The 27252-nt window shown below is 38.5% G+C and overlaps 1 protein-coding gene across 4 annotated transcripts in view; it reads left to right on the forward strand.

Annotated features, from left to right (window-relative positions):
* arid1b (AT rich interactive domain 1B (SWI1-like)) overlaps nucleotides 1-27252 on the forward strand; it is a 68689-nt gene that overhangs the window by 36340 nt on the left and 5097 nt on the right. For 2 of the 4 annotated variants that reach the window (XM_052535742.1, XM_052535741.1), the window contains exons 5-16: nucleotides 6609-6852; nucleotides 8358-8447; nucleotides 9709-9879; nucleotides 15495-15837; nucleotides 17183-17323; nucleotides 18526-18653; nucleotides 20290-20396; nucleotides 22634-22774; nucleotides 23355-23564; nucleotides 24068-24281; nucleotides 26481-26619; nucleotides 26716-26867. In XM_052535742.1, coding sequence (XP_052391702.1) covers nucleotides 6609-6852; nucleotides 8358-8447; nucleotides 9709-9879; nucleotides 15495-15837; nucleotides 17183-17323; nucleotides 18526-18653; nucleotides 20290-20396; nucleotides 22634-22774; nucleotides 23355-23564; nucleotides 24068-24281; nucleotides 26481-26619; nucleotides 26716-26867 — 2080 coding nt within the window. The remainder of the gene's footprint in view (nucleotides 1-6608; nucleotides 6853-8357; nucleotides 8448-9708; nucleotides 9880-15494; nucleotides 15838-17182; nucleotides 17324-18525; nucleotides 18654-20289; nucleotides 20397-22633; nucleotides 22775-23354; nucleotides 23565-24067; nucleotides 24282-26480; nucleotides 26620-26715; nucleotides 26868-27252) is intronic. The other 2 variants (XM_052535743.1, XM_052535744.1) reach the window with 1 other exon arrangement.

Consider the following 27252-nt stretch of genomic DNA (forward strand, 5'->3'; position numbering starts at 1 on the left):
CATCCCCAAGATCAATTGTATGGGCTGAAAGAACGGTTAATGGATACTATTTTCAGGGCTGATTATAAGTTCTACAAAATAGTTGGTTACACTTTATTTTAAAGTCCAGTTCTCACCATTAGCAAACCATTAACTATAACTAGGGCTGTGCAAAAAATCAAATGCGATTTTCATGCACATCTCATCAGTAAAGACGCTCCTGTAATTAGAAGTATATCTCCAGCATGTGCGTTCAGATCATGGTTGCCGGGTTTTCACAACAAATCCTGCCCCATTTGCTTCTCAAAACTAGTCCAAAACTAGCCCAAAGGCGTTTCCAGGAGGTTCCCCCGCTTTCCAGGATTAAAATTTAAGTTTTATGGCATGGTTTCCTTGGTAAAGTTTGCATTTTAGTGGCTAAAATATCACATTATTTGTATTGGGGTCGCTTCGACCCGCGGACATGAAAAACAACCACAGACTTGGCAACATTGGTGGGCATTTACTACACAGAGCCGTAATTCACTGACAATCTACACAAAATCGATGTTAAAATCGCAGGCAATTCTTTGTCGATTTTGAAAACGATTTTGTGTTAGTTGTCGGTAGACTACGGCTCTGTGTAGTAACTGCCGCTCCACCTGAACCAGTGTTGCCAAGTCTGCGGTTGTTTTTCATGTCCGCGGTTTGAAGCAACCCCAATACCAATAACGTGATATTTAGCCCATAAAATGCAAATTTTACAAACACAACCATGCCAAAAAACAAAACGTATATTTTAACCCCGGGAAGCATTTTTTTTTAAATCTGGGAACCTCCTGGAATCACGATTAGTTTTGGACTAGTTTTGAGAAGCAACAAGGAAGGATCTGTTTTGAAAACCTGGCAACCCTGATTTGAACACACGTGCTGGAAATAATACTTCTAATTACAGGAGCGTTTTTACTGATGAGATGTGAATGAAAATCGCATTAGATTTTTTGTTAGAAGTCCCGGTTGTTATAGAAACTGTCAGCGCTCTGAGATGTGCGCTCAGGACTGCACATGCGCAGCCTTAAAAATAAGCTTTTTATAATGCTATTTGAGCAAAAGTAACAACATTTATGACACAGTTGTTGTGAGATTTCTTTGGTGATTTCAAATGTGAAATTTAATCGTAAGCTAATTTGATGTTTCCCCATTCGAAGAGATGGGACTTGAACTTCCATGCCTGAGAGAAGTTTCAAAGATGGCTGCCGAGTGACAGGACATGTCTTAAAAGGACTTTAATAATAGCCATGCTAATAAGCTACTAGGTAATAGTGAGAATTGGTCTCTAAACTAAAGTGTTACCAAATAGTTTTCTGTAGCTTTTATTTTGACTATAATATTTTTTTTAATTGTTACATATAAATTGTAAAATTAAAATTTGTTTCCTTGTTAGCTTTAGTTTTTTGGGGGGGCTAACTGTTCAGCCTATAGGCTAGTATAGTGTTAGCCAGTTAGCAATTAGTACTAGCTTAGCATAAATTTAAGATATATAATTTAATGTTTTTATTCAGAATCCTACAATTCCTGTTTACGTGGTTCAAATATATGCTGTTCTTTTGGACTTTCTATTCTTCAAAGAATGTTTGACAGTTTGCAGAAATATTTAAGCAGCACAACTGTTTTCAGTACTGTTAATAATAATAATTATGATAATAAGACATGTTACTAGAACACAAAATCAGCATTTTAGAATGACTCCAGAAGGATCTTGTGACATTGAAGTCTGGAGTAACAATGCTAACAACTCACAAGATTGAATTATATATAAATATGTATATATATATGTATGTATGTATATATTCTTCAGAAAAATCCTCCAGCTCCTGCACATTCTTTGGTTTTCCAGCATCTTATAACAATTACAAAAGGTGAAAACATTTACTGATGGTCAAGAAGGAAACACGATGCATTAAGAGCTGGAGGGTGTAAACTTTTTTTTAATCGGATGATCAGGGTAAATTGTCCTTTTTTTTTCTCATTTTTATAAATTCAGTTATTATTTTGTCTTGTGGTAAACATCCATTACGTGAAATGGCTTATTCAAGACAGTACTATATAAAAAATAACATGCAATACTCATGATCCCTCTTATTTTGTGAAAATTATGAACATTTTAAATATAGATAGATAGATAGATAGATAGATAGATAGATAGATAGATAGATAGATAGATAGATAGATTTGGTGAGGTTGGTGAGCAGGTTGTTCAGAGATGTAAAAAACGTGAAAGGTTTTTGAAAGGTCTGTCTTGAAAGGTTTAAACTTTATCAGTAAAAATCAATTTCATTATGGAGATTTTGAATGACATTTGTATTTCCCGAATCCCGCTGTTTTGCTCTGTTGGTGTGATCACACCCACTGTGGTTAAAGTCTTTGCCATTCACGCTTAGTTATGCGTCACTTAGTCGTTCTATTTTCCAAGCACAGAGTAACTACAGGTGTGTGAAATATAGACCTTTATACACCATCAGAAGTAGAGCCTATCTGTGTCACACTGATTTTTAGTATGAAGACTTATTATTGTTGCCTTCCCCTGTCAGAAAGATACATATTTTTTCCTCCATCTCTCTTGCGGTTGCTTAATCCACCTCCACTCCCGGCTCCAGCACGCTCTCTGTGTCTGGGGAACGCTCTCGTCAAACCCAATATGTCAGCCTCTTTTCAGATTGTCAAGCATCACAACAGGGGAAGAGAATTCCTCCGTCAGCGCATTATGTGTGTGTGTGTGTGTGTGTGTTGTGTGCTCGTATTGCCTTGCAGCCCCTCTCCCTCGCTGATGTGCAACTATCTATTGTCTGTTCTTATGACTGGCTGGAGCACAAAAGCCCTAAAGTGCCCTAGCATCCATTTTTTGGATTTCTTCTTCTGGGGTTTCAGCATCATCAGAACACAAACATCATGATTTCTGTGGCTCTTTTTTTTTCTTCCCTTATAAATCTTCCCCTTAATTGACACTGTGCCCTGCATAAAAGGTGTTACCAACCAATCATTTCCATGTTTCAGTCCACCATATGATCTGACAAGCTTTTGTTATGTCTAGTTTAGTCTATAGAAGACCTGTGTGTTTGGATATTTTGATTCAGAAATTCCAGGTATTATCCTAATTATTTCTAAAATATGTAATATGGTATTTTTAAATGCAATTTCAAATTATTATAATTTATTTTTGGGACAGAGCCTTTAAATCCAGGTTTTGAATTCTCCAGGCTTCAGATGGCCAATTATCCTCTCATAATTCCTCCATGTTTTAATTGGCTCATGCGGGGGCTGTCGTGTGAAATGATGAAGGATGAGCTCTGGGTGGGCTGCATTACTCAATCTCACCAATCAGAAGAGAGATGCTGCATACAGTTTTTGTTCTCCGTCTTCTCTCCTCTGCTGAGATTTGGAGGGTGAGAGATGGAAAGAGAGGAACTTTGAATGGCCAATGAGCCTGAATAATTGCGTTCATCAATTAAAGAAGCCAGAGACTTAACGAATATAACTAATTATGGACATAAATCAAGCGAGCTCCAGCCTTGACTAATTTGTACAAGGTTGAAGTGGTTTGACTTCTACCACTAGGAGTTTTGCGAGAAAAGCTTGCGGATATGAATACATCATATCACCAAAATTAAAACAACAGAAGATACTTATCCTACTATTTGAGATCAACCAGAAAATCTGGCATCATTTACTTGTCTTTCAAAACCCAAATTACTACCTTTTTTCTTCTGTTTAAAGTTGTGTCAGCTCTTTTCCCACAAAGCTCAATAAATAAAAAATGCATAAAATAAAAGGGGTCACTATGACTTCTGAAGCCATTTGTTAGCATTTGTTAGAGGGAAAGACAGAAGTTCAAGTCATTTTTCAAAAAACAAATCTCATTGACGCCAACTTACAATCAAATATGGCACATCAAAGCCACACCAGGTTTAACATCAGTGATGTCAGTGTCTTCTTTAGTGGTTTATAACCAGTCATGATGTTCATATTCAGATTTGAGAGTGGTGACAAAGACAACTACTATTTTGGTCCATATTGATTGAGATTAGTGATTTTTCATTGCCTATTCCGGATTTTATAAGCAAATTGGCTGATTCCGATGCCAGTAAGCAGATTTTTTTTTCTTTAAGCAAATTAGTTTGTTGTTTATTTGCTCTGTAACAGGCAAACTGGCCTTAAACAAAAAATATATGTAGCCATCTGGCACCGCTCGTCTGTAAGGGCAAAATATACACCCAAAACATAGAACTCTATGTAAACAAAAAATTAATAATCAACTGTAAATGTGTTCAGCATTCTGCAACAAATATTTTTTTCAGATTCTTTTGACAATTTTAAGTCATAAAGTGCACAGGATGTATTAAAATTAATCACAAGCAACAGCGCCCCAAAAATTTTACAATGTAAACCTGTGGTGAACATCGGAACTGCAGCACGCTCTAATTGAGAGCCATAAGGACAGTTTTGAGACTGCTTATATTCACGTTACAGACCAATAAGATATCAGTCAGCATCAGCTATATGTGTCTGTATCAGGTCATTAAGTAGCTGACATGTCTGTTTTTCCAATGTGGAGTAGTGTTTTAAATGAGTCAAAGTGTTAATCCTGTAGTTTAAATGATATTCGTTTCCTCTCTTAAATTAGTTTCTTACTTTGTACTTCTTTAATAGGCTTTATATGGCGATTAGTAAAAAAAATACTTTTGGGCTTTGTATTTTGATAGGATAGTAAGTTGACAGGAAGCAAACACAATCAAGGAAGGTCCACGGGCTGGGAGTCAAAGTTAGGATAACTGAAGCGCAACGGCACTACATGTCAATGTGCTGCCCACAAGGCTATCAGTGCCAACAGATAAGAAGAAAAGAAAATGCCATTGAAAATTTTCTGAAGACAGACAGTTCCATTCAGTGATTCATTCACTTAACCCTCTACCCCCAGTTCAGTATTTACATTTTGCTTCTCGCTTGTGTTTTACTCGACAGGTGAGTTGTTTTGATTCGTATCTTTACAGAAAACGTATGCTATTATAATGATCAACAAGATTAGTATTATGGGGCATACACGCCAAACGCGGGGCATCGCATCTCTAGACCCTTGAGATCGCGCGTCTGATCCATAGTCTGAACGTGTTTTTGCATTGACTTTGTATGTAATCTACTTGCGCAAATCGTTGAACTCGCGTTTGCTATGTATGCCCAATTATTGTGTTAGAAGACAACAAATCCCATCATTCCATGCTCCTTCCTAGCGTCATCAAACCACGCGATTGTTATTGTTTTGGTAGTGCGCCCTCTAGTGGCAGGTCCTAAATAAATAAACAGTCCCCCGGGTCCTGTGGGAGCCCAAACCCAATGCAGCCCTCTAGTATGTACTAGTGATGATCTGTTGTTGAAGCTCAACAGCCCCTGGTCACGATGAACATCTCCTGGTGGTGGACGAAATGTTTTGATATTTAGGTGAACTATCGTTTTAAAAGTATTGAAATTAAGTGCGATTGAAGATGTTGGCTCTCTCTGTCCCCATACCATTAACTTCTTATGAAATGTGAATTGTGACCTTCCCTTTTTTTAATCATCTGGAAAAAAAATCCATGATAACATTAACAAGCTGTCTACCGTAACTGGAAAAACAGAGACTTTCCAGTGGAGAAAGTTACCGCTGGAAGTAGTTGACCCACAATCTTCACGACACTCCGTCATAGAGACCGATATGTGGAATTGCATAAAGCTGAGCATATGTTCCTCTTCATCCTCAACTAGGTCATCACCATTAAGCCTGCAATGTGAAATTCATCTCTTCTGAAGACCATCGGAGTTTCCATCACAATCATCCATTGCGCTCGAGCTGGAACCACTGGCTCATGTGTTGTGGAATGTAAAACCTCATTGGAAAGTTTTTTCCATAGTTTTTCAGCACCACTTGGCTCGATGTACTACACGGCAAAGGAAATCTGTTTTATATTTTCCTTATTTGGCATAGTGCTTATTATTAGTTACAGTAAATTTGGGGTACTTCTGATGGCTTGTATTCTCAGTGTTGTATTTGAGACCATGGGGAATGACAGTAAGCGATCATTGAGATTCGACACCCAGCAGCTCATCGAAAGCTTGCCAAACTACCACTCTACCACTCTAGATCCTTTTGCTGCAATCCAGTCCAGGAGTTGTTATCACCTCAGCAATCGGAAACTAATTCCAGTTGCACGGTTGATTACGATTATTTGCAGACATGAACTCAAGAGCCGTTGGCCTAACTGTGTTTTTGGCTGCATCCAAGATCAACAGTCGGGAAAAAAACTTAGACAGGCCCTCAAAGTGGTTTATTTAAAGGATTTAGATTCACACTGGTTCTAATTTTAGAAAGGATACAATTTAGTATTAGTGCACTATGTTCAGACTGACTGGCTTGCTGCTTCAAAACTTTTGTCATTTTGACATTTGTTTGCTTTCTCCCAAATTACACATTGCATCAAGTCCATTAACACGATTCAATTTATATCACCTAGAGTACTTCCAAAATACATTTTTATAAACAGCCTGCTGTGGTTTCTGGAATCTTGATATGATAATGGTACAATCATCAACTGCCGTTTCTTGTGTTTTGTGAACATCAGGATCTATCTGGCTCTATAGATGACCTCCCCACAGGAACAGAGGCGGGTCTCAGTTCGGCCGTCAGTGCTTCGGGTTCCACCAGTAGCCAGGGCGAGCAGAGTAACCCGGCCCAGTCACCCTTCTCACCCCACGCCTCGCCCCGAGTCCCCAGCATGCGCAGTGGGCCCTCGCCCTCACCTGTCGGATCACCTGTGGGCTCCAGCCAATCACGTTCTGGGCCCATATCACCTGCCAGTGGGCCAGGTAAAAGATTCTGTGTGAGATATCATTTTTTGGATTTCTTTTTTCGTAAATATTTCAGGGGGAAATGAAATATGTATCTGCTGTTTCATGCTCTGTTTTAATTTATTTTAATAATTTGAAATACTATTTGTGCAATAATGTTCGAATTGTATTGCCAATATGCTAGAAATACGCATCCTAATAAGCAACTAGTTAATAGTGAGAATTGGTTACTGAAGTGTTACTGATTATTCTGAAATAGAAAATAGAATTTCCAGTAATATTAAAAATACATTTTTATTCAAATGAATGAAAATTAATTTCCACGTGTCCACATAGAAGCATTTTTTTTTTCATTTGTATGACCAAATAATTTTACATTTATTAATCAAAATAAATGATTAATTATTATTTGTCATATTTTTTTTTTATTTCTGCATTTTCTGCCTATGCCCACTGTGCATGTTTGGGTTTGGTGACATTTCTTTGGTTAAATCTGCTGAAAATGAGCTGCTGGAATCGCTTTAGAAACAGACTGAATTTCTCTCCAACTAGACACATATTCTTGATCCTCTGTTGTGGATATTTTGGGAAAAAAATATTATTGTTATGCTAACTCTGACGTACTCATTAGCTACAGCCTTCACATGCGTGTCATTTAATCGTGCCACCGTGGAGCAGTCGGAGGGCGAGACAGCAGTGGGTCAGCGGCAGGATTCAAGCAGACTTTAAAAAAAGTCACTCCATCATTAAAATAGTTTTGAAAGTCTGTTAGCAGTTTGGAGTCACTTTGACACAATTACTGTCCTGCTGTGTGCTCCATTGTTAACCGGGCTTCTGTGATAGGCGGGCTGCAGAGGGCTTGGTGGAGCTGAAACTGCTGTTTTTTTCCTTTCCGTTTCGGAATGTCACTAACAAGGTCCACAGGAGAGCGTTTACCCTGCTGCACACAAAACTGCCTCATCCCTACTGGGAGCACCGGCGGCCATTAGCTGCATACAGTGACATGTGATCTGTGTGCCATTACTAGAGAACCAATAAAAGCGCTTTTACAAAATATACACGTTCTGTACATACGAGCACACAAAGTTGCTCCAGGGAGAGAAACGATACGCCTTAAACACCTCCCATGGGACGTGTGGTTAGATATTCTGCCCTCTAGACTCATTTATCTGATATTTATCATGAAAAGGAGCTCTCATATGAGACCATTAACTGCGTTTGTAGTTTTGTGCATGTGCACTGCAAACATATATTTTTCCTTATCAGTATTTTTGTCTTGCTTCCCAGTAAAATATCTAAACGTCCTTAAAACAAGATAAAGATGTTAAGAATATTTTTCAGAGAATATGAATTTGACATGCAGTAATTTTTATTTTATTTTTTGAAACAATCTGAAAACATCTCTTAGCATCTTCATAAAATTGTTCTTTTCAATATTTAGATATTTTACTGGTAAATAAAAATACTGATTAGGGAAATACTGTGGGTTTGTGCACACATGTTTTTTTTTTTCCCCCACGCAGGTGCACAGATGGCCCCTCAGACCCCAGGGAACGTTCCAGACGTCGGCACCCATTCCACTCACAGTCAGTCGCCCATGTCTCAGGAGAGAGGTGAGCTGATTTCCTTCCTCTGTTTACAGCCATAAGGAAACAAACAGAGAGTTTAAGTGAACACCCGACAGCTGGATTTTTCATCTGTCCCATGTAATGTGCATCAGCTTGTGTTCGTTTTCTAGCAGATGAATCGGTTCAGATGAATTAACTCAATTATATGACATGTACGATGTATGTTATGTATGTTTCTTCCTGCATGGATGATCCACTTAACAGTGTAATGCTGCAAAACCGTTTTCCATGAGTAAACAAAAACTTTTTAAACATTTGGCAGTTGTCTGTTATTTGACACACTGAATGTGTGCATTAAATGTTAGGGACCCACTTTATATTAAGTGGCCTTAACTACTATATACTTACATTTTAATTAATAATTTAGTACAATGTACTTATTGTGTACATACATGTTTTTACATTGTACTTATATTTATAAAAAAACTACATGCAATTACATCTGTATTTAATTTCTGTAATTACATTTTTAATTACACTGTTGACCCATACTTTACACCTTAACCCACCCCTAAACTTACCCATACCTCCAACCCTCTCCCTAACCATACCCCATCCCACCTCAATAGCAGCAAAGGTGTTTTGCAATACAATATGAACACGATAAGTACATTGTACTTATTTTTCATGTAAGTACATAGTAGTTAAGACCACCTAATATAAAGTGGGACCAATGATTTTAGCCTCCGGGTCCATAAAGAGCTGGCAGAGTTTCAGGTGGGCAGTAGTCCTTCACAAGTCCATTGCAAACTTATTTTCAAGTCTGGCTTCAGTTTTGTGCAGAAAGCCCACTTGTAATAACCCAGTTCTCTTTCAACATTTTTACTTGCTCATTATTCTGGTTCACTTGGAAATATAACAAATAACAGAAATAAAATGGGTTATGAATACCCCTTTAAAGATTTTTTGTTTTTTTTGTTATGTAGCTAGTGTAATGACTTGTAAGTAAAATTGCAAAAGATACTTATTAATTGTTTTAATAAAAATAAAATGTTTTCTGTTTTTTAATGTTTGATATGTGATCCTCCATTTCTTTTCCCCACATTTTTCCTTGTCTGACTAAATTAAATAAATTAACATCAGCGGAGAAATTTCAGTGGTCAAACAAGTTTTGTGACATAACATGTTATTTATTAAACATTCATAAAAAATGACTAATGCCTAATTTTCTTTAAAGTGACAGATGATTTAACCAGTGATTTTAACCATTACCTTCTGTTATTGGTAATGTCTTTTTTCTTCTTAGGATTTGCACCTAACATGCAGCGCAATGCCCCTGGTCCCCAGTTTGGAGGCCAGCAGCCAGGACCTTCAATGTCTCCACACTCCTGTCCCACTGGCCCTATGCACCATAGTGTGGGCTCCTATCAGCTGGGCCCTTCTTATGGGCCCCAGAGTGGCCAGTATGGTCCTTCAGGTAACATGGAAGGATTTTATTTTTTTTATGCTCCAAATAGTTATAACAAAACACTGCAGAATTATAGACCCCTCACTCACTCTTGAGTTGATATTGTTGTAATCAGTTCCAACTGAAGAATGATTAAAAACAGCCAATGAGAATCCACCCAACTTTAAAAAGCTTGAGCGTTTAAAGCGACAGACAACTGAACTACACGCACACTTATAATAAACAGAAAGTTATAGTCTGTTGGTGGGGATGCTAATATTATTGTTGTAGTTTAATGATAATTACATAGGTATATTTAGCTCTTGGTGTGAATGGGCATTTTCTGCTGTGAAACACAAAAAGACCTTATAAGAATGTTACACTTTCTGCTCTTTAGTGACAAGGGGCTGTCATGCTCATAAAAAGCACAAAAAAGCACCGTTAAAGTAGTGGTCCATACGTCTTGAAGGTGTTAAACAATTCAGGGATTTGTTTACACTATATTGCAGGTCTTCTGAAGTCATACGATAGCTTTTGGTGAGAAACAGACAAAATATTTGCCTTGTGCTATACCTCTCAACTCATTTTTGTCATCACTTTAACATTCACGCATGGTGTGTTGCGACTGATTAAACATGCAAAAACAATTTCACGTAAGTAAAGTAGATTTTTACAGAGTTTATATTTTTTGGTGAAGTAACACTTAGTGTCTGTTGCTGTTTCAGCTGTGTGCATCTGTGAAAGAGACCCCATTAACAGGGCTCAGCAGCAATTCATCATGAATGTTATGGCGTGCTGGTGTAATAAATGAATAGCTGCAAAGCGCGCCTTTCTAATGTCATGGCCTCCACTCTGCCTGATTGATGGTCCCTGTTGTCCTGTACTTTCATTCAGATGACTGACAGCTGGCTCAAGACAACAGGGGTGCAGTATGACACTGACTGAGCTACATTCTTTACACAGATTGATAGGATCCATGAAGAGATGCCACAGTCAATTCATAGTTTGGAACAACATAAAATGTAGCATTTTTTTTTGTTTCCTGAAGTCTACTTACAAAACAAACATTCATAATTACGTTTTTTTTTTTTTTTTTGACAATTTTCCACTCTCACTGACTCATACACTTGTCTCAGACATCTTGCTTTACATAGATTCATCTTGGTAACAGGTAACAGGGTTCACAATGCATTCGTCAGTAGAGTGGTGCTGGATGCAAGTAGAGTTTCGGCACTGGGACTGCACATTAAGCCCAAAGTTAGTCTCAGCTTAAGACGTCACACCCACAGACCGTTGGCTGAACTTCTGATGCGTATGGCACACAAAATTGGAAACACTTCAGGAGTTTTGACGTCGTCATCGGATTGGTTGAATTATACAGGATTTCCAGATGACACATCTTTAACTTTCCTCCTGGAAACAAAGATGCCGTGATGCCAAACTCCCGCATGGAAGAAGAAATGCGTTGTGTTTACAACTGTGATGATAAGTGCTTATCATGATCAAATAAACGCTGGATTTTCAAAAGTATGTGAAATATGTAAAGTTTGTGCGTAGACTATTTTAAATACAACCAAGTTTTACACATCGGTCTGTTATTGCGGGGAGATTTCCACCCCCCTAAACATGACACGGCACAAAACGAAACTTGATTGGTTGCTTTATATGTCAGTAATATGGCCTCTTGGGCAGGCATTGGCCATTCAAAGTGACCAATGTTCCCAGACCTTCTGCCTTCAGTCTGAAAGTCTGGCTATGCGAGACTAGCTCAAAGTATACTTCAGCCATTTGTCTTCCACAACGGTCCACACTGTCTGCATGATGTCATTTCCGTCATCAGGTGTGTCCGCGGGTGCGGTGCGACATCAATATTGAGACAGAAAGAATCCACTACTGCACATGTGTTGAACTCGTTTGTCTACGCTCATCCACAGTTGAGTATACGTTGACATGTAGACAATGTAAAAATGTCTCACTAGCTAACCGAAAACAACTATTTTGATCAGAAGGAGAGTTGTCTCAACTGCTGACTGCTTTTGATGAAATCTCACCCTCTTCTGCTGGAGGTCCATCACATATGGCAGAGGTATGAAAGTTTTTAAGTTTTAAGCAGGACAATGGCTTGTTGCTTCTTCAGAAGCTCATTGGTCACTGCCACGGTCAAATGATCGTACCACCAAATGAACGTTCATTTTGAACGAGACGGAAGTCGATTTCAAGTCAGTAAGGCCATTAACGCAGCAGGGAGTTGAGTCATTGCGGCTGTTAAGGCTCCCCTGCTGAGATCTGATTCTCCATCAACTATGTAAATGAGGATTATGATTGAAAATCTGCTGAAAAATCAACTGGCATAAACATTGACCGTCGTGCAGTGCATTCAGAAAGTATTTATTTTACATTTCTTTCCACGTCAATCTACAACTCTAAACCCCAAATTATGACAAAGAAATGCCTTTTTGTGATAACTTTGCAAAATTATTACAAAGAAAAAACTGAGAATATCACATTGCATACACAGTTCTTATTTGAAGTACTTTTTGAAGCGTTTACAACCTCAAGTTTTTTTGGTTATGAGGCGACAAACTTTGCCCACCTGGATATGGTTTTCTGTCATTCTTCACTGAAGATCCTCTCAAGCTCTTTCAGTTTGGATGGAGACTATCGATGAACAGCCTTTTTTCAGGTTGCTTGAGAGATGTTCGATTTGGTTAAAGTCTTGCTCTTGCTGGGCCTTCCTAAGCCTTCTAGTTTCGTCTGTGTGGTTAGTGTCAGTGTCCTGTTAGAAGGTGAACCTTCGACCCATCTGTGGTCATCAGGTCCACACAGGATCTCTGGAGCTTGGTCACCAAGACCCTTCTCCCCTTTGGTTGGATAACAAGCTCTAGGAAGAGTTCCAAAATTCTTCCATTTAACAATTATGGGAGTCAGTGCACGAGAATTCAAGCCAACTCAAGCCGGCACAGACAGAAGGCTGTTCTAATGTTAAGATTTCTTACATGAGTATTCAAATGCACAAATATTTTCATAACAACGTGAGCCACTTAAAAGTAAGAATATTCAAAATGTTAAATAAACGCTTACATTTTGTATATCTGCGTATATTTAATATATCTTTGTCTCCTTTTGAAAAATATACCTGCTAATATAGGCAGTTAATGCTCAGAACGCAACATGCTAGTTGCAGTTGGCTGTAGTCTGTGCGTTGTGTTCAAGCGCAGCTTTTTTTGGTTTAGACGCAGTTTACGTGAGTCTGCTTTTGTCATCACTAGTTCTTTGAAGTCAGGTAGGTGTGTACAAGCCTATAGAGATATATATATATATATATTGAATATTTCTTCAGGTGAAATCCAAAAGTGCAAAAACATCTCAACGATAATCCAGAGATATAGTATGTACTTAACCGAAAATTTTCTTAGCAAATGATCTGAATACTTTTGTCAGTGTGATATTTCAGTTCGATCTTTTTTTATGAAATTTGCAAAGTTACTACAAATCCATTTATGTTAGCATAAGAATTTAAGGTTTAAGATGCATTTAACGTGTATTTGATCTGCAGAGTTTCAAACGGGCAAGGAAAATGATATATATAATGATATATTCCCTTTAAACAGACTCGAAGAATAGGCTAGATGTTGATATGAATTGAGTTGAAGGCAGGGAAAGTGGGAAACCTTTGAGTCCTGTTGTGTCAGAACAAGCTTTGACATTTTGTGTAGCTGAATTACAGAAACATGGGGGTCACTGAAACAAGGTGAGATACACATCTTTATAACTCACAGCAGGCATCACATTGTGTTCCCATGTCCCAACCCCTCTGTGCATCGCTCACAGCACCGGCTGCATCCTTCACATTCATGGCACCTTTCCCTATTTTTCACCTGAGGGAATGTCGGGATTAACAGGGCTGGAGGAAAAGTCACCACAGTGTCTGACAGCAGTATGGCATTTCTGTGTAATTGGCATTGCTCCAGGTCCATGTCTACATTCTTGCAGGCTGGAGTGCCTGTCCTCCCCACCGTGAAGGAGCTTGTTAAGGGTCTCGATTCAGTGTAACTACAGAACGGGGGCAAAAAAGCCAGCATCCTCCAACCTGCTTCATGTGATTTTGGAATACATTTTTAGTCCTTTTTTTACACTGGGAAAGAGGAAAACATGCCAAGACTCTCTGATTTCCACGGGGAACTCTTGAAAACCCGAATGAGCCAGAGAGTTCAACGTTTCGACAGCTTGAGGAGTGAAAATCCCAGTTCTAATTGTGACTGAAATGCTGCTTGGCAAAGTCTTCTTGCCAAGGAGCGATCTGGGCACGCTTAAATTTTTGCCCATTATGCACATCAGCATATTAGACTGAACTTCACGTGGTGAACATGATGTCTCGTCCCCTGAGAAGCTTGACGAGAGAAACTTGGCGTCCAGTGGGTGTCAGGCTGAATGTCCTCAGACGGTTCCTCTTGAAACATGTCATGAGGAGACATACTTCATTAACAGTGAACTCTCTGATGGCTTGCTGGGGCTTTGTCCCACTAGTTTTGAAGAATGTCAATTTGGCGGAAATGTGTCCAGACTTCACTGCCTTTCAGTGCTCACCAACAAAGATCTGATCATTTGACTGTCTGAGAAGGAACGGTGAAAGAATAGAATGATGTACTGTATGCAGAATTTAGACTTGCCTTCAAAAGTCAACAATAGATCGAAATGGACCCTATTTATGCAACCTCATGTTGTTTCAAACGTGCATTATGTTCTTCTGTGGAATACAAAATTAGATAATTTTATGTGTAGCCATTACATTGTGACTTGCTTTATGAAGCTCCCAAGAGTGTCAACGTAAAACTCCATACGGCTCACTGATCATTTTCAAGCATTCAAGCATTTCAAGCATATTCAAGCAATTTTGACAGTAAAATTGTGACTGCCACCCATGTTCTCATTTTGCACCATCCAGTGCATTAAAAAATACAATCCAATACAATCATGGCCATTCATTAATGGATTCAAACTCTAAGGCCCCATCCACACGGAGAGGCATTTAGCTGTTTGTGCATAAATTTTGCATCGTATAGACGTTTCGTCCACACAGATCTGGTGTTTTGGGTGACTGAAACAGATATTTTTTTAAACTGGGTCCCAGAGTGGATAAATCTGAAAATGCCGCCCTTGCGTTTTCGTGTGGACAGCGAATCCGTAAATTTTCTGAAATGATGACGTCATCAGCCCATGTCTCGCCCCCTACATCACGCAACAGAAACAAAAACATGAACAAACACTGACAATTGTATTTTTATTAAATAACATTAACACAGATTAATAAATGTATTGTTCCATGTTTGTGTGTATACCACGTGCAAGGTTTAAGTGCAAATGATCGGATACGGAAAGATCTGCCTTTGTGTGGACATAGCCTAAATTGGCCAAAATCAAGATTTGGAAATTGAGAAACATTGCAACATAGATGACATTGTAAATGTGATTGTGATTTTACCTAGAGAAAAGCAAATATGATGGAATGGAGCCAAGTGCAGGGGTCTTGAGATATGTTTTGTTAGGAAGTTCAACTATTTTAACTCTTAAAGGGGTCATGCATTTTTGTATTTTGTAATGTTGCACTGTAGTAGGGCTTTTACATTAGTCTTTTTTATTTTTAGGTAACTACCCACGCCCTCCTAACTATGGCGGAGCACCAGGTGCCAACTACAGTGGCCCTGGCCCAGGCATGGGCAACAGTCTTGGCATGAATGCCAGCAGTCCAATGCACGGGCAGGGTCCAGGGCAACCCTGTGGCTCTATGACCACGGCTCGAGGACCAGGACATGCAGTTGGTGGCCGGCCGTACACAGCAGGCTCCAGCAGTGTGGCTCCAACATCTCCCAACATGCCTCAGTCTGCTGGCCCAGGAATGGGTCCACCTCCTCCCAACGTCAGTCGCAAGCCCCACGAGAGTGGCCCTACATCTGCCCAGCAGAACCCAGTCCCCTCTGGACAGCCCAGGTAAATCAGAGCCCTCCTGCTAAACTAGAACAAGATGGCATGTTTGGTCTAGGTTGCGTAAATAGTTAAAGGGATAGTTCAACCAAAAATTTACATTCTGTCATTATTTAATTGCCCTTAAGTTGTTCTACACTAATATGGTTTTCTTTCTCCTGTGAAACACAAATGAAGGTGTTTTGGTGACCATTGACCATTTTTTTGTGTGGACTATCCTAAAAAATTCAACTCAAGAGTCAATTAATTCCATTTGGGGAAATCTGGTCAGTAATGAAAAACAAACAAAAAAACTCTCTGTTTTAAGTTGCACCAAATAAAGTTTTTTAAACCTGGACAAATACAATCAATATAATTTGGGGTTCCCCATTTAGATTGTTACAGCCAATACTGATTTCTTGTCACTTAATACCGATTCAGGTTCTGTTTTAGTTTTTATCAGGAGCTTTTTTTTTTTTTATAACCAATTATGTGAGCTCACGGTCACAGTTAATTGAATTAAAGTAATGCCAGCTGTTGCCTAGATCCTGTAGTTAGATTTTTGATAAAAACACTGTAGCTTGGTTAAACTGATGAACGGATAAGCAAACAGAAATGATTCATTATTTATTCAAAAACAAATGTTTTAATAAAAACAAGCAAGCAATAGATAATCAAACGTAATATGTCAGTTTTGCGTTTGTATTCATTATTATTTATTTTTGATGGCATTCTCCTCCTTTTCATTGGAGGTTGGTAGTATTGATTCCTCTTTTTTGGTTTTCCTGGAGTTTCAATGAGGGGAACATGTTCTCATGTGAGGCAAGAGTGGAGCGAGAACAGCAAATGAGTATGAACTGATTTTGTATCACTAGTTCACCCCAAAATGGAAATAATGCAATTATTTGAAGTTGTTCCAAACCCGTATGAGTTGCTTTCTTCTGTTGAACATAAAAGAAGATATTTTGAAGAATGTGGGAAACCAAACAGTTATTGGTCCCCACTGATTTCCATAGGATAGGAAAGAAAATAGACTATGGAGGTTAATGGTGATTCATACAAGAAATAATCTCTTACAGGTTTGGAAAATTTTTGTTACACATTATTATTGAGTTGTCATGTTCACCATACCTTCCTGAAGCATCATGATTCAGAATGTAACTTTTATGCATATTCAATATGTAATTTGGCCTATGCCTCAGTTGTTGACTACTATTTAACAGTCTATTTGGCAATATGTCACCAAATACTGCGAAAGGCGGCGTTTTGGACAGGGCCAAAAATGGAATTACTCAGTACACCTTAGAGTTGTCATTTCTTCTGAAAGTGAACAGGCACCAAGGAGACTCTAATGCTCTTCCCCCTGCTCCAGGCCTCCCTTTGGCAGGTCCCCTGTATACCCTGGCCTGTCTGGGCCTGGGGGACGGCCAGCCTCCTTCCCTATCCCTCACCCCCATCACCCTCACTACAGTTCTGGGCAAGGCCAGGGGCAGCCTCACGCTGAGCTGTGTGGGTAGGTTCAAGATGGTTCACCCCTGGCTGGATGGCTTTAGTCTGCTTGAGCCTGCTCGCATCCGCTAGAAACGACACAAGCCAAGCGCTCTGCATTCACCTCTCCTTTCTCCTCCACCATGGCTGTGTTGTACTCTGAGCATTTAAGAAAATCAATCCTAGTTTTTACACAGATAGGGGAAGCATCCTCTGGAGAGAACGGTCAGTAGGTTGGAGAACTGAAGCAGCAGCTTGTGTAGCTAAGACTTTAAGTGAAAGAGGAAGACTGCAAGTTTAAAGCAATAGTTAATCATAAAATAGAAGTTCACAGTTCATGGCTTTACAAACCTGTATGCTGTTTTTCTTCTTCTTCTATGGATAACAAAAGGGGAATTTTTGAAGAATTTTTACACAGCACTTTTCCATTAAAATAAACCCTGTCCCATTCCAAAATGGACAAAAAAAAAAAAAGTACCATATGACTTGTGCACTAATTTCCATGTCAAAGCATTTTTAACCATGCATCTAAACTGAACAGCTGGCCTCTGTTGATCTGAAATCTAGAATTGGCACATTTACAATGTCATAAGTTTGACATCTTCCAAAACGGCATTGGTTCTCACGTATGTAGAGAAAAGGAGAAAAGGATTTGAGAGCTGTTGCAGAAGGGAATATTTTCATTGAATAATGACTTACATTTTAGTCTGTTTTCACATGAAGTAATCGGATGAAAACGTCATAAGACGTAGATAGCAGAAAAGAGCTGCCTGAAGATGTTTAAAACAATTAGCTTGCATCTTCCATGAAAAATATATTAGCATATAATTTGGAGCAACATGGACTGATTTTTGTGTGTGCTTGTCCTTTAAGATATGATCAAACTGATTTTGAAACAGCAGCTCTCGTGATTGACAGTGTGTGCAAAAACGTTAGTTTTTAGCTAGTTAGAGTTCATGTGTGATCCGCAGATAACCGTCAGAGAAAATGTCATATGTAAGTGAAACATGGCGTATAGAAAACACAGGAATGACTTCTTTTTCCTTTGTGTATTAATCGTGAATGTCTTAACCCCTATCTGCTGTCCTTGCATATTTGTTGCTTGCCAGCTGGAAGAAAATAAAGAAGAGAATGCGTGTACTAACAACTTACCAATGTACTCTTCACAAATAAAGCAGGCTCTTCAGCTTGGTTTGTGTCCTGATGTTTGTGTGCTGTTGTCTATAGGCCAGGAGGGTATCAGGGAGGGTCCCACATACTCGGGATGGGTCCTGGAGGCCCCTACAACCATCCACCGAGCAACAGCTCAGCCAGAATGACCCCTCAAGGACCGTCCTACAACACAATGCCCACAGGTGTGTGTTTAGCATATTCATGAACTCATTCATGGATGAAGAAATTGAAGATGTGTAATCATTTTAGAGCTCAATAGATTAGTGTCAGTAAGAATTTTTTAATGTTCTTGTTTCTTGATTCAGCTTTATTTGATTAAAAATATAGTAAGAACATTGGTATTGTCAAAAATGATCACAATTTCAAATAACTATTTTAATATATTTTAGTGGTCGTCTGATATATGTCGCCAAGGCCGATATTCTGCATTTTGGCATCTGCCGATATCTTTTTCTGCTTAGCCGATGTGTTCGAGGTGGGACTTTTATTTTGACGGCACTAAAAGCGGCAGCACTTGAGCACACACAATGCTCACACTCTCTCTCTTGTTCGTCGTTAACAGTTCTTTCTAATACGGATAGAAGTCTGTCTAATAATTAGAACGGTTAAACAAAGGAATTAATGTATACAGAAAGTATTATAACGATTGCTTTTATATTAGGCCTATTAGTAATAGAAAGGCAAACATTATAATACTTTCTCATTGCCATCAGCATTAAGCAAATACACATTTATATAATTTAAACAAATCTTTGATTGACTAATAGACATTTAATTTCACAAACCTTGCAAACTTAGTCGAATCCAGCTGTGAATTTTTATCCAGCATGTTCGTGTGTTCTCTGTGTGACGGTCCGCCCGTGTGAATTGAATGCTTTAAACTTTAAACTCGTGATTTCAAATTATGCTGCGCTTTATGCATTTGCCCACTATCACTTGTCATATTCATGTCATTTTCACTGTGTGCTATACGTAAAATGAGGGTTATGCTTGCTTTATTTGAAAAATATTATTCCCAGTGCACACAAACTTCCCAGAATACTGATAGCCCCCTGTTGATTAGTGTTTACTTCCTTTTTATTATATTTTTATTAAATATTCATTTATTTGAGAAAAATACCGTCATCTAAAGTATGTTTATTTTATACATTTATTTTTTAGTCCATTGTCAAATGATTTCAGATTTCTTACATATTAATAATAATAATAATTTTAAAAAAAATCATATCGGCTATGGCCTCCCTGCTTTCCAAGATATCGGCATTGGCTGTCAAAAAACACATATCGGTCGACCACTAATATATTTTAAACAGTAATATATTCCTGTAAAAGCAAAGCAAAATTTTTCTGCATATACCAATTTGCTGCTCAAAAAACATTTTTATTATTATCAATGTTGTGCTAGCTGCAATTTTGTGGAAAACAAATACATAATTTTTTTCAGGATTCTTTGGTGGTTAGAAAAATAAAATAAAAACATTTCTTTGAAATATAAATATGATAAAGCATTATAAATGTCTTTGTCCCTTTTTGTCAGTTTTATGCATTCTTGCTGAGTAACTTGATAACTATTAATCTCTTAAATAAAAAAAAAAAACATACTCTAAAAGTTGAGCTGTAGTGTACATCAGTAATTCTGTTTCACAAAGTACTTTATTTTTAGACACTATTTGAAGCTGGGAATTAGCATTGCACCAAGTTAAGACGTGCTGTTACAGAATAGATGCACACATACAGTATACTTTTGTTTGGAGGGTGTTGATCAGATGTTGTGCAGATCTCTGGATGTTGCAGTCTCAGTGTCTGAATCTCCTGTAGGGCCCATGACAGGCTCAGGCGACAGCATGATGCCCATCGATCCCAAACTGAGAGCTGAGCACAAGGAGGAGGGCAGCACACCCACCACAGAGCCTCCTAAGCCAAAGGTACGAACAGAGCCTTCTCCCTTTGACTCACTGAACATGTTCAGAAGATGCTAACAGAGAACTCTCCTAAACCTTCTCTGTTGAGGACTACACGTGACCACTGGCCTTTGTTTTATCAATTACTTATAAAGGTGAATCACACCTTTGAGTGGTGTGATTAAATGTAGTCATACTCTAATAACTATAATAATACAGATTAAATTTAGTTTAATAATAACAGACAAATTTAGATCTCCAATTTGCAAGCACATAGATGTTTGATGGAGAACTTGCAGAAAATGAAAACCATTGACTTTTTTTCTAAATTGACATAGAATCAGATTGTGACCCAATTTCCGATTTCATGATCATTTTGTGAAGAATCTTAATCAAATTGTTGTGAGAGGAAAGATTTACACCCTACTGCTTGCAGTTCTTCTGTTTGATCATTTCGTTATTTATACTCCCCAAACTGAGTTCTGAAAGTACTCGAATAGTGTTCCATTTCAATGTGTTATTCAGTAAACAAAGGAATATAATTCTCTCATGTGTCCCAGTGAGAACTCTTGTAAGCTCTGGAAGACCTTATTTCACAATTTTCTTCTGTATAACTCGTTCTCTCCAAGCCATTGCCCTTACTTTCATCAGAACTTCATTGTGTCATTAAGTTCAGCTTTCATTTGATTGGTTGAAATATGGCGCACCAGCAGAGCGTTCTCTCTGAACTCATCTATCCATTCTCGCTTCTGGATGTCATTTTTTTAGGGTTTTTTATTTCAGCTGTAATTCATCTTGATGTCTTGGTTTGCCCCCTTACTGATTAGAGGGAAGTAGTTCTGTCACCTTAAATAATTCTTAAAGAATTCCCTCTCTTCTCATCCTGGTTCTCAATAATCTCTATACTTTTTCATTTATTTTTTTTTACCTCATGGCATCATTCTGGAGCAGAGCAGATTTGTAATAAAGCATGTAGAATACATCAGAACAAACAGAAGTGCCTTCAAACATTGATCTTTACATCCTGTCCAGCAAGCTTCATATTTTTCCTATTTCTTCTGAATTTATTGTGTGTGTGTGCTCTCCTGTAACAAGTATAACAAGTCCTGACATTACTTTCCAGTAATTCCAGTACTTTTAGTAAAAAACATGAGCTTTGTTCTGCAAGAGAATTTCGGTAACACTTTATAATAACTGCATGCTATTAATCATTAGTTAAGCATCAGGACACAGTTAATTCATCATTTATAAAGCATTAATAGACATTAATAAGCAGTTTATAAATACAGATATAAATGCTTTATACCTGATTTAAAAGCATATCTATAATGTATTTAATAATTGTTTTTTCATACTTTATTAATGATCAATTTATCATTTCTAAATTAAGTATAGCATTATTTACACACCAGTTATTAAGGAGTTGTCAATGGTTCATAAGATCACTTAGAAATTGTAAGTAAATGATTAATAAACTATTTAAATGTGCATTCATACATCTTTTTATTCAGACATATATTAATAGTTACTTATAGTGTTAATAAATGGTTTGTTAGCATGTATTTCTACTGTAATTCAGGGTTAATTCAGGTAGTTATAAAATGTCGTTGTTAGTTAACTATTTTTGTGAACTCATCTAAAGTAAGGACTATTTATGCCTTGTAAAGCTTTTACAAATGAGATTTAAAGGCTGTTAATATTTCTATGTTCGGTATCACTGTGTTGTGTTTGTTTCTGTTTTTTGTTTAGAAGATAACTGAGCCTTTAAATATCCTTTATAAATGCTTTACAAGGCATAACTAGACCTCACTTTAGATGAACTCACATAAATAGTTAACTGACCACTACTAAATGCTTTATAACTACCTGAATTTACTACATTTCTTGTGATCTTATGAATCACAGGCAACTCCTAAATAACTGGTTTGTAAATAATGCTATACTTCATTGAGAAATGATAAATTGATCATGAATAATATATGAAAATACAATTATTAAACACATTATAGATATGCTTGTAAATCAAGAATAAAGCATTTATATCTGTATTTATAAACTGCTTATTACTGTCTATTAATGCTTTATAAATTATGAATTATCTGTTTACTAATGCTTAATTAATTATTAATAGTGTGCAGTTATTATAAAGTGTTACCAGAATTTCTTCTGCATCATTTCGGTGGACAAGGAGTAAAAGTGATCTGAAATCTGGCCCTCCATTAAAGGTGTGTGTGGGTCTCCCTATGTTTTCTCCATCACAGGACAACTACGGCTCTCAGTGTGTGTCCCAGCCTCCCACCCCGTCCCCTCTGTCCCCCAGCCCAGCTAGTCTGTCCTCTTATCAGGGGGACGACAGCGATAGCATTAGCAGCCCTGCCTGGCCAAAGAACCCCAGCAGCCCCGTAAGTGCCTCACGCACCTTTACCATCTTCTCTTTATTTCCCTGCTTTATTTCTTCTTCTGTGGTTATTTAGGTCTCCTGTTTGATGGTGTAGACCTCAGATAGGATGTAATGAGACTTTCTCACTGTGAGTCTCAAGTGGCCACCAGAAGATTTGTTCTCCTCTCCCCAGTTTCTTTTCAGCAATATCTAGTGTCAGGGAAGCTATTTTAAAACTGCTCTTTGTAAGAATTTCAAGTACAGTATAGCTAGTATTTTTAGTTAAAAGATAAAAGCTTTCTCTAGTGTATAGCCACCGTAAATCAATGCAATCATCTGCAATCATACGCATCGACCAATAGCATACAGCATACGTGCAGTGTTCAAGCAAACATTGCAATGCATCAATACTAATGCCTGTTTAAAAAAGTGTATCAGTTTCAGCGCATCAAACTCTGCAGGGTGACTTTACTTGCTCGGTCGTGGGACATGTTGAGCAATGTGAATAACATAACACTCTTTGGACAAAGGATGATGTGCTCTCTGTATGTGTGCGGGGTGTGTCGGTGGCCATTACTCTCTTCTGTACCCATCCGCTCTAGAAGCCCAGCTCGGGGAACATGACAAACGAGAAGATCACACGGCTGTACGACTTGGGCTGTGAGCCGGAGAGGAGGGCATGGGTGGATCGCTACATCGCCTTCATGGAGGAGAGGGGCACGCCTGTCCTAAACCTGCCTTCAGTGGGCAAGAAGCCGCTGGATCTGTGCCGCCTCTACCTCTGTGTCCGAGAAATCGGAGGCTTGGCTATGGTGAGTGAAGTCCGGAAAGGCTCTTTTGGGTTCTGTGAGAGTACTGCTGTGCAGTTTTGAAGGAGTAGAGATTTGAAATGCATGTTAAAGAACGTCACATCTGCCTCAACCATCAATCACAGACATCAAAGAACCAGAGCGGGGGGATTCACCGAGAATGCATTGCACCTGCCGATTGTTTTGCGCATGTTTGCACATGCTCTCTGCATCGTTTTAGCACCCTTTCGTTTACCACCAGAATTCTGTGGGCGGTAATAGCTAATTATGTCTGGATAACATCGATGATGTTTGTGAGTCCTGCGCGTTCTATAACGAGCCTCATTTACATAGGAAAGAGCTATGTTTAAGCAAAAAACAATTACGGGGAATTTATTTTAAGATGCAAATAGCGCCTAGTTGAGTCAAACTGCTGGTGGCACATGAATCACAGGGTCAGATGGTGGAACTGCTTATGAGTTCATTGCATCTCGAATGGTTTTGATTGAAAATCTCTCCTTGAACAGGTAAATAAGAACAAGAAGTGGAGAGAGCTGTCCACCCACCTGAATGTGGGGACATCCAGCAGCTCTGCCAGTTCCCTCAAGAAGCAGTACATCCAATACCTGTTCGCCTATGAGTGCAAGGTGGAGCGCGGAGAGGAGCCCCCACCCGATGTGTTCGCTGTGGCAGAGGGCAAGAAGCAGCCGCAGCAGGCCAAGATCCAGCCACCCTCACCTGGTGAACAACTTTACAGTATTAATAACTGTTAAGGCCTGTTCACACCAAGGATGGTAACAATAAAGAGAACAACAAAGATATAGTTCTAAAAATCATTCTCAATATTAAAGAAAAGAGTCCAGACTATATCGTTGGAATCACTTTCAGAGCAAGTTTTTTTCCTGCTGATGAACGATACAAACATCAACACACAATCAGAATGAATCCTGCTGTAACGAGCTCGCTATATATATAGTTAGCTATAGTTTTCATTCTTGGTGTGAACAGGCCTTTAGACTTTGGAAAGGAGGAGTATATCCATTAAATCGCCGTTAACTAGGCTTCATGGATTCATGGTTTACAGTGATTTTAAAGTAGCCAATTGGTGTTTTTAGACAGGACACAGAGCAGAGCTACAAGCCCCTTAAAAGTTTTAGTAGGTTAATTGCTTTAATAAAAATCTTTCTATATATCTGGCAAAGTTTGATAAAATAAACACAGAGCACCAAAAATGTATTAATGAATAACATGGAATTAGGTCACAGGTTTATAGAGTATTTTACAAATGGATCATAATCAAAAACTATTTATAATGAACAGTTTATTCTTCTAGCGCCCCGAAATCAACTTTATTTTATCTTTATTCTTGAACTTTGACAAACCTTTTTAACGTTATATATCAAATTGCATGGCTTTTGAGGATAATTGTTCGATTAATACTGTTACGGAGAACGAAACAAGGAAAACAGTCCCATAGACTTGAGCTGTTTTCTAGAGAACAGAAGTTCCCCCAGTCATAGAAAATGTGAACGCATCAGGAAATTTGACATTTTGAGTGGCTTGAAAGTAAGGCAAATAATTCAGAAGTTGTGGAAATCTGGAAGTTCTTGGTATTTTCAGAGCTAAAATGGTATTTAGGTAATAATCGTGTTGAACTTGCATAGCCGGGCAGTATTTGTTCACAAATCGAATGCCACTATGGCATGCAAGCCTATTATAATCAAACAAAAGTTTCTATTTAATGTAATAGTGATGTTCTAGAGTATAACGTTTTCATGCAATTCTTTTATTTAATCGCATCACTCGCATGCGGCTCTGGTTCGCGTTAGCTATAAATATCTGACGGGTGATTGAGTCGAGCCGAGACGGACGGGGGAAGGGGTGAGAAAGAGAGCTGTCAAGTTGCTGGCTTAAGGATTCCCGTCCCCCCTCTTCCTAAGGGTAATGACTGATGATGTCACGGGGAAAGGGAGAGAGAGCTGTCAAACAGCAGGGGAGGAAATCCCTCCGAGAAGATTAATGGGGGGGAAGTGTGGGATGAAAACAAAAGTGACCTCAGCCTGACCCCTCGCTCAATGCAGACCAGTGAGCCAGCACTTTTCCCCCCCCCCTTCTCTCCCTCTTCCGCTCTCTCTCTCTCTACCGCCCTCTCCGACTCTCAGAATATGCGTAAGGTCATTTGCGGTCACACAGACTGGAAGTGTTACGGCACAGCACCGCGTATTGTTTACTTTCAGTGCTGAAAGACGATTTCGTGGCTGGAAGCAGATCAAGGCCATGTAAAGCAGACACTCTTTCATTCCCTCGTTTTTTAATTCAGCCCCGTTTCTTTTTGTTCTCCACGCTGAAATCTTTTGAAGTACCTTTCAGTGCTCTGAGCTGCGGAGGAAAATGCAAATTGGTTTCATTACTTTGCATCAACTGAGCCGTAGAAATTTCAGACGTTATTAGGATGGTGTCCTTTTATGCCATTGCATTTCTATGGAAATTAATAACTAGTTATTGGATTATGGAAATGCAATCTGGGGATTGTATGATTTTGGTTTCTTTCCCTTGAGCTTGGAAGAAGTGATTAGGACATTGTCATCTGCTTGTAGATTTATAAAATACCATTTAACGGAATCCGAATATTATTTCTTTTTTTAAAAAAGGGGGTATTTTAAAATATCACAAAAGCTGTTTTATATGTTTTAATGAGGCTTTTGTATTATTTAAATTGAGGCAATATGCAGTTCATTGTTTCACTGTGACATGAATCAGTTTTGATTCAGGAGTTGCAAAGCAGTTAAGAAATATTTCAATTTTATTATTCAATAAATTAAATTATTGCATTGCAAATTTAAGAAAGCATTGAAATGCTAAATGTTTTTTTTTACTCGCATTTTTATGCATATAACAATTCCTTCATATAATGTACTTTGTTTCTGCTCTGTCCAACAGCAAACTCAGGCTCTCTTCAAGGGCCGCAGACTCCTCAATCTACAGGCAGCAGCACTATGACAGAGATGCCAGGGGACCTAAAGCCACCAACACCAGCTACCACACCCCACGGACAAGTGACCCCTCAGCCAACTGGCAGGTGGGCTAAATTGGTGCATTATATTTGAATGTCTATTATTCATGTATGTGTGTCTATGTATTGATTTGTTGTCCTTGTTTTATACCACGTCTTTAGAAACAGTGGTGTTAGTGTGCAAGACCCGTTCTCTGAAAGCAGTGACCCAGCCTTTCAAAAGCGCGGCCCCATGCATGCAGGAGGCAGTGGAGATGCCAGCTCTAGAATGCAGTTTGACACCAGTAAGGATCCCTATGGAGCTGCGAGGAAAGGTGTGTTGCGATTACAATTACCGCTTATGGGGCTGGTTTCACATTTCATCCGTCTGCTCACTGCTGCCTCCATGTGTCTTCCTTTTTTTAAGAGATGCATATTCATTATTTTATTGGGCACTGCTGCCATCTACTGTTAAAACCAGCATGAAATAATGGCCTAGTTTACTTTTTCAGTTCTTTTTCTTTTACCATTTTTTTACAAACTGGGATAAAGGGTCCATTCTGAACCTCTTTTCACAATCTAAAAAATACCCAGTGGATAAAAGTTGTCCTACATTTTAATCTCATCTTCAAAAAACATTCTGTCACTGCAAATATATTATGGGTTGTGAATACTTTTTTTTAATGGTTATCACAATTTTTCATTTTTCTTGCAGTTTAA

This window comes from Carassius gibelio, chromosome A20, assembly GCF_023724105.1.
Source record: "Carassius gibelio isolate Cgi1373 ecotype wild population from Czech Republic chromosome A20, carGib1.2-hapl.c, whole genome shotgun sequence".
NCBI classification, from domain to species: domain Eukaryota; kingdom Metazoa; phylum Chordata; class Actinopteri; order Cypriniformes; family Cyprinidae; genus Carassius; species Carassius gibelio.